We start from the raw sequence: 14712 nt of genomic DNA, 5'->3' as shown, positions 1-14712 counted from the left end.
CTCTCTCTCTTGTTCTTACTACCTTTTACCTCTCACACTCAAGGCATTCCCTGGTTTTGCATCCTTAATAAAGTTAGGTTTACAGGGGACAGCTACAACCTTGTCTTGTTTCACCTTCAGTACTATGTCCGGGGCATACATTCACAGAGACAGGAAATAACTTTGTGGGGAAGGGTATTAATGCCACACTTGTACTGCCTGAATCCTCATTTTTTTTCCCCTATTGCTTGCTTGCTCTGTGACTTGAGGCAAGTAACACAAACTTTCTATACTGTCATTTCCTCATCAGTTCAGCATGTATTTACTAGCCCCATCGAGGGCCCGGCGATGTCCATGGGGTTAATGATGACACCACCTTCTAAGCATGCACAAGCATTCACGGGCACAGGGCTCGGTTATGTTGGTGAGGATCCTTACTGCCCACCTGCAGGGCTTGCTTGTTAAAGTCAACTTCTTGGAGATGACACTGTCTTCATCATCATTTGCTCATCGTCCTTGGGCTTTCCCATCCAGTGGGGTAGAGTTTGTCAGCATGTGACTGAAGAACCACGGCGTTAGAATCAGCTGGGGACCTGCGGGGCACTCTGAATTTTCAACAGTCTGACATGCGAGAACATACTAGCTGGACAACGGCTTGAGCAGGCGGTGGTTCTCAGCCCTGGGGAATTAAAAGTAATGAAGTCTTGGTCTGCTCCAGACCAACTGGGAGGAATATCTGGGAGGGGCGCAAGCGTCTGTATCTTTTAAATGCTCTCTCTGTGGATTCTGGTGTACACCGAGGGTTGGGAACAACTGTGCCTGGCCCTTTACCATATCAGGCCTTGGAACACGGGTTTTAAGAACACTATTAAGTACTAGTCTCTCCCTGCTTTCAGTTTTCCCCTTTTGGACCAAATAATTGGGAGAAAAGGCCATTTTCTTCCCCAAATGATTTGTTCTCTTTGTGTACTGGAACATAGCCTTTTCCTCTGCGAGTCTGCAGTGGCAGCAGATCAAAATTATAGCAAATGACAAAAACTAAGTTGTAACATAAGGCAGAGTAAGACTCTAGGAAAGGTCCATGGGGCACTTCATAGTTCCTGGCACTGCCACCTTACAGGGCTCGGATGTGACCGCACGTACAGCAAGTTGTTCTGTGCTGAGATGTAAACTTAAAAAGATCCTGGCACAAAACCCTGTGGGTTAAAATAATAGCATAACATATTGATTCATTCCTCAGTGCCAGACACTGGCTCAAGTGTTGTTGCATTGAGTTCTCACAATGCTATGAAGTGTGAGTGCTAATATCTCCACTTTACAGATGGAGGAACTAGCAATATGAATGACTAAATATCTTACCATGTCACACAGCTGGGAAGGGCTGGTTTATAAATCCAGTTCATATCTTTAACTGTTGAAAATAAACTCGTGGTAGAAAATAAGCAATGTCCCTTAGTAATGAGGTCTGATTTGATACAGACTAGAGCTCCCCATGGCCAAGCTTCAGGACTATAGCAGAGGGGTTTGAAAGGATGCTGTCTATATTCTCTGGTCTGAATATAAAATCAGGGCCACGGACTGGTGAGAATTTGGTCTTGGCATTAAAGGATTTTTTGGTTTAGATGGGTGGTTTGCTCTCTACTGCCATCTGCTGACTCTCTGTACCAAGCACAGGCCCAAGTTCCACGTTTCTCATCACAAGTGGCACGGGGCATGGTGTCCAAATGTGGACACCTCATCTGTGTGGTAAAACGCCTTCAGTTCATACCGTCAAAAGTAACAATGATGTGTATTTCTCCAGAAAAGAGAACTTCTGTGGTTTTAAATGATTAGGATGGTTTCTCCTGTTTCTCTTAACTACTGTTGGGTTTGTAACCATATTCCAAATACTAGCTTATGTTTCTCTGACTCCCAGAGCAGAATATAAAGGAGTATAAGACAGCTTCGTTGCCTTGGCCAGCCCAACTGGGACATCATGATTACCTTTCTGTTCTCTGGGTTTGTGTCAGAAGTAAAAAACTAAGCCTGGATAGACAGGAGAATTGAATTAATGCCAGAACTTTGTGCCATTCACCAAGGTCTCACCAGAAGGTTCCCAGAAGAGACTGTGTGGTTCTCTTTACCACTCTTGCATGTGGAAGAACAATTAGGTTTAAAAAGGATGGAAATGGGATGTTTTATTAGGAAACATGAATATGGCTTTTGACCCACCGATGTCTTCCTTTTTAAAATGGTTATCTTAGGAATGAGAGTGACCTGGTATTGTACATATCGCCTGGTGGACATATCCCGTGAGGTTGACTTGTCTGATGTGACAAAAGACAATTGATGTGTTTAAAGAACTGAGTACTTATGGAGAGACCCCGTTGCTTTCTGAGAGAAAATGTTCACAGCTCATAAAGTTGATATTGCAAGCAATGAAAATGTAGCAACTCCTTCTCTGGTTCTCTTCCCTTCCACCCATATGTAGCCAGAAATAATCCTTGCTAAGCTTCGCCCTTACGTTGGTTAGTTCAGTGGAACCCTTTTTCAAATGAACCCTTTTTCAAATGAAATCGGAGATGGTGAGGTGCCGAGGGAAATACAGCAGTGGGATCCTCAGACTCCCGCCTCTTGCTGTCCAATTTCCTGGCTCTCTCCTTGCCAGGACCCTGGCACTCCTCTGAGGAATGCAAGAGCTCCCTGGATGTGGTCTGAAAAACACTGAGTGCCGTGTGACTTGACTGGTTCATTAGTCTGGACTGAGTTGGAAGGTTCGTCTTTGTTTCTGAGCCTCTTAAACTTGTTTACAAGAGAGGATATATAGCTATATATTGAATGTCAATATTTAATTCCAAGTCATGGGTGGTTATAATAATCTTTTTTCCTTGATGAATTTGTTCCCCCAAATAAGGTTAAAAAATAGCAGGACAATAAATACAGTAAAAAAGTAGTTTATTTAGTTTTTGCTCATGTTGGAATATCATTAACTCTTTCCTTCCTGATAATGCTGAAGAGTACAGCATTAAACCCTTTCTGTAATAAAGCATAAATGTATGCTTGACCAAATATAGCTTCGGGTCCTAGGGAGGAATTCAAGTCATTTGGCCTTGAGAGACCAGACATGCTGTTGGAGGCCTTGGGAGAATGGGTGTGTTCATGCTTACAGTGAATCCATGGATTCCAGGCCTGCCTGGAAAAGGGCCATTGTCTTTAAAACAATCAATGGCATTATAAAAGGGCTATGATCTGAATGTTTAATGACAGTTAAAATATGTAACATATCACTTAGATGTAATGTATATGTCTGTGTGTATACAGTGTATGTGTATATAGGTACACATACACATTTGCATCACTTTAGTTGGTTTTTGATGCATGGATATCTGCTTACATATGTTTGGCCCTTTTTAAAATGTAATCTTCATTAGGGCAGGAGCCTGTCTTGTTCACTGTTAAGCTCCAGTGTCAGGCACAGAGTAGTGCTGAATGAAAATTTCTGGAATAAAGGAATGAATATATCCCTTCTTTGAATGTTCTTACTGAGTAACAGGGGTAGTATCTTTTATTTCTTGGCATCTCCAAGGACTCAAATGTTTGATTCTGATGTTTTATTTCATTTGCTCAGTAATTCTTTATTGAGTGTCTACAACGTGACAGTCACTGTGCCCAGATACTGAGGATATAGCAGTAAATAAAACTGATAAAACTCTCTTCACAGACCTTTCTATTCTACTGAGAGGAAGCAGACAATAAATACAGTAAAAGTAGATTGTTTTTTGCTGATGTTGAAATACCACCGACTCTCCTTTCCTGATGATGGCGAAGAGCAAAGCATTAAACCCTTTGTGTAATAAAACTAGATGATGCAAGGCCTGCTGGGGAGACAACTAATTCAGCCCCTCCTGCCAATCCCCTGCAGGAACTGAGAAAAACACCAGGGAGGAAACGGGAATATGTTGACTCATGAGTGGTAATGAAACCCCAAAAAGGGTAGGAAAGAGATCAGGACAAAGAGGGGAGCCAGTGGCAACAGGATTGTGGGAGCAAGGCCGTATGGTTCTCTGCAGCTGAGCTGCATGCCCTGTCAGCTTGCAATGACATCCTGACTGCTTTTACCATACATCTGCCCTTCCCATCCTTGAAAGCCCATCCTGATGTTTGCAGTGGAGGATTTCAAGTAATTGATCCTGAACTAGTGTTGCCAAGGTGTCTGTACTCCTCCCGGCGGGAATAATGCATCTGCCTGTGTGCTTTCTCCCGCCATTTCAAGACCTGTAGCAGTGAATTCAGAGCAAGGAATAAGGACAGTTATCTCATGTATTTGTTGAAAGCCTTATGCCTTGAAAAACTACTTTCTCTTAATAAATGCATTATCTCATTGGATCTTCTCAAGACCACAGTGAGGTGATTAAGATGAAGATTATAGTTAGGGTGTCCATATACCCCAAATTACCCCTTCTGTTGTCCCAGCATCCCAACTGGCTTAGTATTTGTCTTGGGGTTTTTTTTTTTTTTTTTTAAAGACAATCTTGCTCTGTTGCCCAGGCTGGAGTACAATGGCGCAATCTCAGGTCACTGCAACCTCCGCCTCCCGGACTCATGCCATTCTCGTGCCTCAGCCACCTGGGTAGCTGGGAATACAGGTGCATGCCACCACGTCCAGCTAATTTTTCTATTTTTAGTAGAGACGAGGTTTCACCATGTTGGCCAGGCTGGTCTCAAGCTTCTGGCCTCAAGCGATCTGCCTGCCTCAGCCTCCCAAAGTGTTGGGATTACAGGCATGAACCACCATGCCTGGCCATTTTTTTTTAATAGACTTTGTTTTTTAGGGCAGTTTAGGTTCAGAACAAAATTGAGAATGTATAGAGACTTACCATATACCCCTTCCTACCCACAACACACATACATAGCTTCCCTCAGTATCAGTGTCCCCCACCAGAGTGGTATATTTGTTCCAGGGGGTGAATCTACCTTGACATGTCATTATCACCCAGAGGCCGTAGTTCACGTTAGAGTTCGCTCTTGGTGGTGTACGTTCTGTGGGTTTTGACAAATGTGTAATGACATGTCTCTACCATTATAGTATCCCACAGGATAGTTTCCCTGCCCTAAAAATCCTCCATACTCTGCCTGTTCATCACTCTGCCTATTCATCTTTCTGCCCCAGATTTTTAATTTTGCAGTAAACAGTTTTTAGACTTTTATAATTGAAAATATTTTGATAGAACTATTTAGTAGGTCTTTCAACATAGGAAAGCTATTCCTTAGTCAAGTACTTTAAAATATTGTGTAAATTTAGTTTTAGAGTCTCTTAAAGGCATTCTAATTGGAATGACAGGTTACATAGTCACCATAATTATAGTCTACATCTTAAGGGGAGAAAAACTGGTCCCCAGCAAGGAGGAAACATTCCTGTGTCTAGCCAGCTGGGCCTAGAGCAGGAGTAGAGCCTGGGTCCTCGAGCTTCTGGTACTTTCTATCCCAGAGACACAGTGCCTGCTGGGGAGGCAGCAGGGAGCCCATCACATCCTGGCCTTGTTTTAAAGTAGTTAGGAAAGTGGTACTGCTTCGGTATTTCTAATTCAGATTAGAAAATTCACTGCCTAAACAAACAACAAACCCGGTAAGGAACGGAACAGATTGCAAAAAAATCCAAGAGATTGAGACCAGGCAAGTGAGGACCTGCCTAGGGAGGATGAAATAGTACTACTGAGATGGAAGTGTGGACTTTAAAGGAGTACTATGCTTTTGGAGAAGATTCCATAAATTAAGTCGGTGAAGAATAGTATTTTCATTGATAAATGTTTGATGGTATTTTGAGACTGAAATTGGAGTTTCATTTGCATATTTCTGAGACACGATGCGTCTGTTTATTCCATAGGATATATCTAGATTCTTATCAAATATGTATTAAACTTGTTTAATATGATAATAATCTGTTCTGTAGTATCACCTACATATAATTTTAACACAGTGTTATTCCTAAAGGTTGAACTGATTCATCTTTCATAGCAAATCAGAAGGGCATTATTCTGAAGGTTAGGTTTTCATAAAGACCAATTTATCATCTTATACTTACTTTAAGATATAGTATTTAAAATATATTCTACTGTTGAAGACCAGCCTGGGCAACACAGAGCAAGACCTCATCTCTACAAAAAAGAAGAAAATTAGCCTAGGCATGGTGTTGCACAGCTGTAGTCCCAGCTACTTGGGAGGGGTGAGGCAGGAGGATCACTTTGAGCCTAGGAAGTTGAGGCTTCAGTGAGCTATTGTGCTACCATACTCCAGCCTGGGCAACAGAGTGAGACCCTGTCTCTAAAAAATAAAAACAAACAATCCTGCTGTAGAAACACATAGGTATCCTAAGTCTAGGAAAAGCAGCCGCTCTTTCACAGACTAGATCACAAGGGGTGGAGGAAACATCCAACACTTGTAAGAAAATAACACAGAATGGGCCAGACGTGATGGCTGATGCCTGTAATCCCAGCACTTTGGGAGGCCGAGGCAGGTAGATCATGAGGTCAGGAGATCGAGACCATCCTGGCTAACACGGTGAAACCCCATCTCCACTAAAAATACAAAAATTAGCTGGGCGTGGTGGTGAGCACCTGTAGTCCCCGCTACTCGGGAGGCTGAGGTAGGAGAATGGCATGAACCCGGGAGGCGGAGGCTGTGGAGAGCAGAGATCACGCCACTGCACTACAGTCTGGGTGACAGCAAGACTCCATCTCAAAAATAATAATAAAATAACACAGAATGGTGGCAGCGTTGATTCTCTGCCTCCAGGAGTCCTTAAGATGTGTCACATTTGATGCTATCTTGGTTAAAGGGCATTTACTTTAGGTTTTGTGTGTGTATGAATAGCGTGAAGATTTGCTTCTGTTTTACTTATTTTTGTCAGGCCTCTCTATCCGGAGCGTGTGCTGGAAAGCAGACCGCCTTCTAGCAGGGACCCAGGACAGTGAGATATTTGAAGTGATTGTGCGAGAGCGAGACAAGCCGATGTTGATCCTGCAGGGCCACTGCGAGGGTGAGCTCTGGGCTCTGGCCCTGCACCCCAAGAAACCTCTGGCTGTGACAGGCAGCGATGACCGCTCTGTCAGGTGAGGCCCCACTGCTGTCACCTCTCTGACTTGAGACGGATTTATTTTCCCAAATTTGCTTATTAATAGAAGAATAAAGTGCAGAATAGAACCACACAGTTTCCAAATGAAACGTTAAGACCTTTAGCCCAACAAGTGGGTTTTTGGCATTTTGCTGCTGCTATTGTCTTTCTTGGCTGCATCTTAAACCATGGAAATGATTTTTAGAAGTGAAAAATACTTGAATACTGGTGAGGCTGGCTTCCAGTTCTTTCTATTTGAAGATTTACGAGCTAAGCACACTCATCTGTGATGAAACCATATTGTCCCCTCGTGCCTTTGGTCTTCTGCAGGGGCTGCATGGAGATTGTACTATTTGGTTAGAGACTCTCTCATTCATCATCATTAGAACTTAAATTCTGATTCTCAAAATTGTCTTAAGCGCATGAGTAAACTATTATTGTTTTTTAAAGTCTCAGATGAAATTTTGAACCACATCATCATGTCAAAGAATCATGGGGCCTCAGAAAATAGTTTACTCAGAGCCTCCAGCTTTCTTGCTGTGGATCATTTTATTCTTTTGAGAGCGCACTGGCTAAAACGAGCACAATGACTTATGATTCCAGTATTTTTGTACCTATTAAAGGAATGAACATACAACTTAAAGGTTTGAGATGTAGAATATTACCCCAATTTCAGTATTTTATTACTTAATGCTGAGCTTTAGATATGATCAACGACAAACAGGCCAGAAAGAGGGAGAGTGTGAGAGGAACAGACTGATCAATCGATTGAATGGCTACTGCCTCTGGGTTTTAATGGCTCAAATAGAACAATGTAAACTGGACTAAAGCTCACTACTTCCCACCTCCCTTATTTTGTATGTTTATGAGTCTAATTAAAATACAGTTAGTGTAGTCATTCATTCTATTTTTTCCATCTCTACCAAGCATGAAAACCTCATTGATCTAAAAATCAGTGAGAACAGCTAAAACAACTATTGTTGTCTCCTTGTGTGGCATAAACGGTTATTTGGTTTATACTTCACTTTACTCACTTCCTCCTTTTCTGTTTTTCTCTTTCTCTTAGTCTTGAGTTTTCCCACTTATTCAGACACCTGTGAAACTCATTCATACCCATCCAGAAGAAGTGATTTCAAGGAAGTCCTTAACTTTTATATTTTAGCAATTGTTGAGTCTCAGAATTGCAAACATCCCTGAGGAGCCTTGACTGCCAGAATCTTATTCTCTTTAGCCATTAATTTGACTAGAATCTGTAATGCATTTTTATACAAAGTATTAAAATTTAGGAAGGCTGAAAGTCATAATTTCTGGAGAAAGATGAGCATAGTGACTTTAGAAGGATAGTACCATTTACTGAGTGATGGTTTCTTTACTAGTAAAGCAAGGGTTACATTGCTTAAAATAGTACAAGATTGAAACAGCATGAGATCATGCATAATGGATGAGGTATTGAGAACCTACTCAGCTTGGGCAGGTCAGGGTAGCTCACGCCTGTAATCCCAGCACTTTGGGAAGCCAAGGCGGGCAGATCACGAGGTGAAACCCCGTCTCTACTAAAAATACTCAAAAAAAAATTAGCCGGGCGTGGTGGTGAGCACCTGTAGTCCCACCTACTTGGGAGGCTGAGGCAGGAGAACGGTGTGAACCCGGGAGGCGGAGCTTGTGGTGAGCCGAGATCGCGCCACTGCACTCCAGTCTGGACGACAGAGCGAGACTATGTCTCAAAAAAAGAAACAAAAGAACGTGGCTGGGTGCAGTGGCTCACACCTGTAATCCCAGCACTTTGGAAGGCCGAGGCGGGCGGATCACGAAGTCAGGAGATCGAGACCATCCTCGCTAACACGGTGAAACCCCATCTCTACTAAAAATACAGAAAAATTTGCTGGGCGTGGTGGTGGGCGCCTGTAGTCCCAGCTACTCAGGAGGCTGAGGCGGGAGAATGGCGTGAACCTGGGAAGCGGAGCTTGCAGTGAGCCGAGATCGCGCCACTGCACTCCAGCCTGGGCGACAGACCGAGACTCCGTCTCAAAAAAAAAAAGAAAAAAAAAAAAACGTACTCAGCTCAAGGCTGCACAGTACAGGCTGCCTAAGGACTAGTAAGCTATTTACTGTGCAGCTCAGCATCATAAGGGATGTGCCCCATCCCTTCTGATGGCGGAATGCTTTGAGAGAAACCGTGCTGCGTGTGACTTATTCTTGTCTATCTGTTGCAGAGCTCAGTCTGCCAGACACTAGTTTGTGTTAAGAGAAGATTATCCTTAGAAAAGCACTAATTGATGGAAGTCAGATACCACAATTGCAACCAACATGTAAAGCCTTATTTGTATCTTCAGATGTTTCATTCGGGTTCACTCACTTTGGGGTGCCTGGATTTAGGTGTTGTGGAGATGGGAACGCATGCTGAAAGCTGTGTTTGAGCTGCACTTGCCCCTTGTTTGCCACTTCTCCAGCAGTGACGGTGCTCACTGGCCAGGAGTCCTGTGAAGTGTCCACCCCCATAAAAGTGGACCCATTCACTTGGGCGCCCAGGGAGCTTGTGAGGAGCAACAGCGGGGATATCATTCGCTCTTCTTCATCTCGGACACATTTTCTTCCTAGGAAGGCCAACAAATGCAACATATATTTCAATCTGTGTGTGCTGAAATAACTGTTACCGGAAAGCACTTCTATATATTTACATACATGTATAGTTACATTGATTATGTATACTGATATGTAGATATATATTTATATTGAGAGATATATATTTATGTTGATATATATTTGTATTGAGAGAGATATATATATTGATATATGATTTTTTTTTTTTTAGGCAGGGCCTTGCTCTTATTTCCCAGGCCGGAGTGTAGTAGTGTCATCATAGCTCACTGCAACCTCGAACTCCTAGGCTCAAGCTATTTTCCCACCTCAGCCTCCCAAGTTGCTGGGATTACAGGCATGCCTCACTACACCCAGCTATTTTTTAAATTTTTTGTAGAGCTAGAGTCTCACTACGTTGCTCAGGCTGGTCTCGAACTCCTGAGCTCAAGTGATCTTTCCTGCCATGGCCTCCCAAAGTGCTGGGATTATAGGCATGAACCACTGTGTTTGGTGCGTACTTTTTAAAAAGCTAATAATAATGGCATCTTATCCTATAAGTACTTTTTAACATGTGTGTGTGATGAACAACCCTTGGTATACATAAAGGACAACTTTTAATTTCCGAAGTGAAAGTAATATTTTGTATGAAGTAATATTGTTTTTTTTTTTGGTGGGGGGAGACAGGGCCTTGTACGTCACCCATGCTGGAGTGCAGTGGCAGGATCAGCCTTGAACTTCTGGACTCAAGTGATCCTCCTGCTTGTGCCCCCCAAGTACCTGGGACTGCAGGCATGCACTACCACATCCAGTTAATTTTTGCATTTTTTGTAGAGTCTGTGTCTCATTATATTGCCCAGACTAGTCTTGAACTCCTGGGCTCAAGTGATCCTCCTGCCATGGCCTCTCAAAGTGCTGGGGTTACAGGCATGAGCCATCATGCCCAGCTTTAATTTTTTTTTTTTTTTTTTTTTGTTCTGTGAATCTCAAAATCTTTGGAAATGTTATCTCATTTTATAATTTGTGTTGGTTTCCTTCAAATAATGAAAATGACCCAAAGATGCACTAAAACACCTTTCCAGACTCTCTGACAGGCCATGATGAAGGGCTGTGGTGTGAAGTTCTTGTCTATTCTTGTTTCTGTTGGTGTGGTGAGCAGGCCTTCTTGCCTTGGGCTGGCCGATGACCATGGGAAGTTGGTTTTGTTTTGTTTTGACTTCGTTCTTGTGCCTAGGCTGTGGAGCCTGGCCGATCATGCCTTGATCGCCCGCTGTAACATGGAGGAGGCGGTTCGCAGTGTAGCTTTCAGCCCCGACGGATCTCAGCTGGCCCTGGGCATGAAGGACGGCTCTTTCATTGTTCTCCGAGTCAGGCACGTACTGATGTTGAAATGGTATTTAGAAATGCTCTTGTGTTAAATGTTACAATTTTCCTGGTTAATACATGCCAGGACCTTAGGAAAAATCCATTTACCCATTCAAGTAGGAATACTGTAGATCTATGATTCCCTGTCTGTAATTCCAAAGTCCTAACACTCTGAAAATACAAAATTATTTGCTAATTTGGCAGCATAGTCTAACCCAGCAAACTGATGTGAGGTTGCTTATAATCTAGTACTCTCTTAGTAGGAATAATCATGCATCATGTGACTTGCTGCAAAATTACTGTGTTTAATACAGATTGCTGCCCCAGCCCCCAGTGGGGATGTTACATGATATATTGTGTATGAATCTTTCTAAAATCTAATGAATAATGAATTCCCAAGCACATCTAATTCCAAGGGTTTCAGATAAAAGACTGTGGGCTTTGTAGTAAGCCAAGAAAAGAGGAAGAAAGAGTAAAGCAGCATCCAGCAGCACCAGATGTTTAGAGGTGAGCTTTAGTAAAAGATTTCTCTACCCGTAATTGATATTAAAATGGAATATTTCCTATTTACTAACATCCTATATAATTTTTACTGGAGAAAATTATGACCCACCCTTGTAATTCCTCTGAATGCATTTGTTGTTCTCTGGACTCGCATGCTTTGTAATTACAGAAAAGAAATACAGCTGTAAATTAAATATTGCCCGCTTTGCACAGAGAATTCTCCATAGCTTTGATTGGAGAATGGTCTTAGCACAGTTTATTATACTACATTCTCACTACCAGATTTCTTTTTTGATGGACTTCTCAAGCCTCCTAACACAAACACACACATATTTCCAGGCACTTATTTTATGACATTATAGTACACTATAATGCTATTAATAAATGATAGCAGGTATGAGGGACTGTTATGTAGAACGGTTATTTGGAATTCTTTATGCATTCAGTTTTTTTGGAGTTGATGAAGCCATCTTTACTGGCTCAGGGGACCTGCTAGTCGTCATAATCCTGTCTCACAGTTGTAGGAAGAAAACAACCCCAGTGAGCTTTCAAATGTGAGCAGAAATTCTTAAAAGAATCTGGTCAGAAACAAAACAAAATATTCCATTGACTCACTGTATTCATGACTGAAATGTTTTAAATGATTACATCACAATTTAACATTTAAAAAGGTAATTTTCTTCAGCTGCTTTTTTGACTTGCTCTTTTTGTGACAAGTATCAAGCTTAACAGTCACTAGTTTCTTAAAGTATAAAAAAGATGATTTGTTTATGTTAACCTTGATATATTCTACCTTTCTCCATGGCGTATTTTTAAAACAATTTGACAAACCCCAACTTTTGAAACAAAAATTTTAGGGAAAAATAATACGTAGTTAAACATGAGAGCAAATATGCATTTCTTTTATAAACTTTAAAAATTGATACATAATACACATATTTTCAGGGTACATGTAATTGCATACATTCATATAGTTTGTGAAGATCAGATCAATGTAATTGGGCTATCCATCCCTTTAAATATTTTTTTTTATGCTAGAGACATTTGAATTATTTTCTCCAATTTGGAAATATATGATAGATTATTATAACCTATAGTTACTCCACTGATCTATCAAATGCTAGATCTTACTTCTTCTGTCAAACTGTGGTTTGTACCCATTAATCAACCTCTCCATCACAAATATGCACTTTATTAAATTTTTTGTTTTTACTTTGGAAGCCCAAAATATCATTTAAACAGTTTGTTATTTTCCTATTTCCTAAAATGCCATAAATCTTAAATAATACCATTTTATACATTTCCTCAAAAGTTAATCCTTTAATTCCTGCAGGTTTGGTTCTCTTTCAACACACTTCTTTTTCTGACACATATATTTTAAAACTTGGATTTTCTGCTTGTGGATTTGCTGCTTATCATTTTGCTTTTTATTCTTACAGAGATATGACAGAAGTAGTTCACATCAAAGATCGAAAAGAAGTCATTCATGAAATGAAATTTTCTCCAGATGGTTCTTACCTTGCAGTGGGATCCAATGATGGCCCAGTAGATGTCTATGCTGTTGCCCAGAGGTATAAGAAAATTGGAGAATGCAGCAAGTCCCTTAGTTTCATCACGCACATTGACTGGTCCTTGGATAGTAAATACTTACAAACTAATGATGGTGCAGGAGAACGATTGTTCTACAAAATGCCATGTAAGTCATGTGGAGGCCTTGGATGTTTCTGAAAAGCAAAATTTTGAACCAGGTGAAGCAAATACAGGACAAGTGTCATGGCTGTTTTCGAATTTGTAAAGCAGGTTTTCTGGTTTTTGCTGGAAAGCCCCCCCCCCCACCTCAGGGCAAGGAATGTTTTCTGTCACAAGATCACAAATCACAAACACTCAAAGGAAAGGTTGATGAGTTAGAACATGTTAAACTAAAAATTAGTGCACAATAAGGGAGACCATGAATGAAATTTACAGACAAGGCATAGACTAGGCATAAATTCTTGCCATTGTTATAATGGACAAAAGATATATATCTAGAATATACAAAGAATGCCTAAGGATAAGGGCAAGGGGAAAAAAAAACTAGAAAAATAGGCAAATCTCAAATAACCAATAAACAACTAGGAATCAGGGAAATGACAATTAAAACAACAGTAAAGTACCATTTTACACTATTTAGATTGGCAAAAGTCTGATGGCGAGAAGAGGGGAAATGAAACCACGTATACTGCTGGTGAGAACATGCACCAAGGCATGTGCACAAGGATGTTTGTTCTAGCAGTGTTTGTAATAGCCAAAAATGAGACACAATGCCTAAATGTTGATCAGCATGAGGAGAGTTAAGTTAAATGTGGTGTAGTCACATAATGGAATACTTCAAAGAACTTGAAAAAATTAAACTAGAGCTACTTGCATCAGTATGGATATATCTCAAAAATATGCTGAGCAGACAAAAGAAAGTTGTAGAATGATATATAGAATGTATGGTCATTTATATAAACTTTTAGCACATGAAAAAATTCTGTGTTGTTAATGACCATATACATATGTAGTAAATGTTTTAACAATGCGTGGGAATGACAGATACCTCATTCAGGGTGTTGGTTACCCTGAGAAGCAGAGATGATCTTGGAAAGAATAACCCAGTGGGGCCAGGCATGGTGGCTCATGCCTGTAATCCTAGCACTTTTGGAGGCTGTGGTGGGTGAATCACTTGAGGTCAGGAGTTCGAAACTAACCTGGCCAACATGGTGAAGCCCCATCTCTGCTAAAAATACAAAAAAATTAGCCAGGCATGATGGCGGGCACCTGTAATTCCAGCTACTTGGGAGGCTAAGGCAGCAGAATTGCTTGAATCCGGGAAGTGGAGGTTGCAGCGAGCTGAGATCGCACCACTGCACTCCAGCCTGGGCAACGGAGTGAGACTCCATCTCTAAAATAAATAAATAAATAAATAAATAAATAAATAAATGATAAAAATAAATAAATAAATTTAGAAAAACAGCCCAATGAATTTTAACTCTGAAACATTTTCTTTCTTTCTTTTTTTTTTTTTTTTTTTTGAGACAGAGTCTCACTCTGTCACCCAGGCTGGAGCGCAGTGGCCGGATCTCAGCTCACTGCAAGCTCCGCCTCTCGGGTTCACGCCATTCTCCTGCCTCAGCCTCCCGAGTAGCTGGGACTACAGGCGCCCGCCACCATGCCCG

General features: G+C 41.3%; 2 protein-coding genes and 1 non-coding gene across 3 annotated transcripts in view; all 3 read left to right on the top strand.

The window, feature by feature from the left end:
- LOC144333647 (echinoderm microtubule-associated protein-like 6) overlaps positions 1–11064 on the top strand; it is a 38444-nt gene extending 27380 nt beyond the window's left edge. Inside the window, exons 7-8 of the mRNA XM_077958768.1 lie at positions 6866–7067; positions 10881–11064. Coding sequence (XP_077814894.1) covers positions 6866–7067; positions 10881–11064 — 386 coding nt within the window. The remainder of the gene's footprint in view (positions 1–6865; positions 7068–10880) is intronic.
- Positions 11065–12960: 1896 nt separating this feature from the next.
- EML6 (EMAP like 6) overlaps positions 12961–14712 on the top strand; it is a 125034-nt gene continuing 123282 nt past the window's right edge. The window contains exon 1 of the mRNA XM_077959564.1: positions 12961–13211. Coding sequence (XP_077815690.1) covers positions 13007–13211 — 205 coding nt within the window. The 5' untranslated portion in view covers positions 12961–13006. The remainder of the gene's footprint in view (positions 13212–14712) is intronic.
- Positions 13282–13343, top strand: LOC114672004 (U7 small nuclear RNA). Its single transcript, XR_003722207.1, has one exon. It is a non-coding gene; the product is annotated as a U7 small nuclear RNA (small nuclear RNA).

Source organism: Macaca mulatta, chromosome 13 (genome assembly GCF_049350105.2).
Source record: "Macaca mulatta isolate MMU2019108-1 chromosome 13, T2T-MMU8v2.0, whole genome shotgun sequence".
In the NCBI taxonomy this organism is placed as follows: domain Eukaryota; kingdom Metazoa; phylum Chordata; class Mammalia; order Primates; family Cercopithecidae; genus Macaca; species Macaca mulatta.
This window is presented reverse-complemented; position numbering and strand designations above follow the sequence as displayed.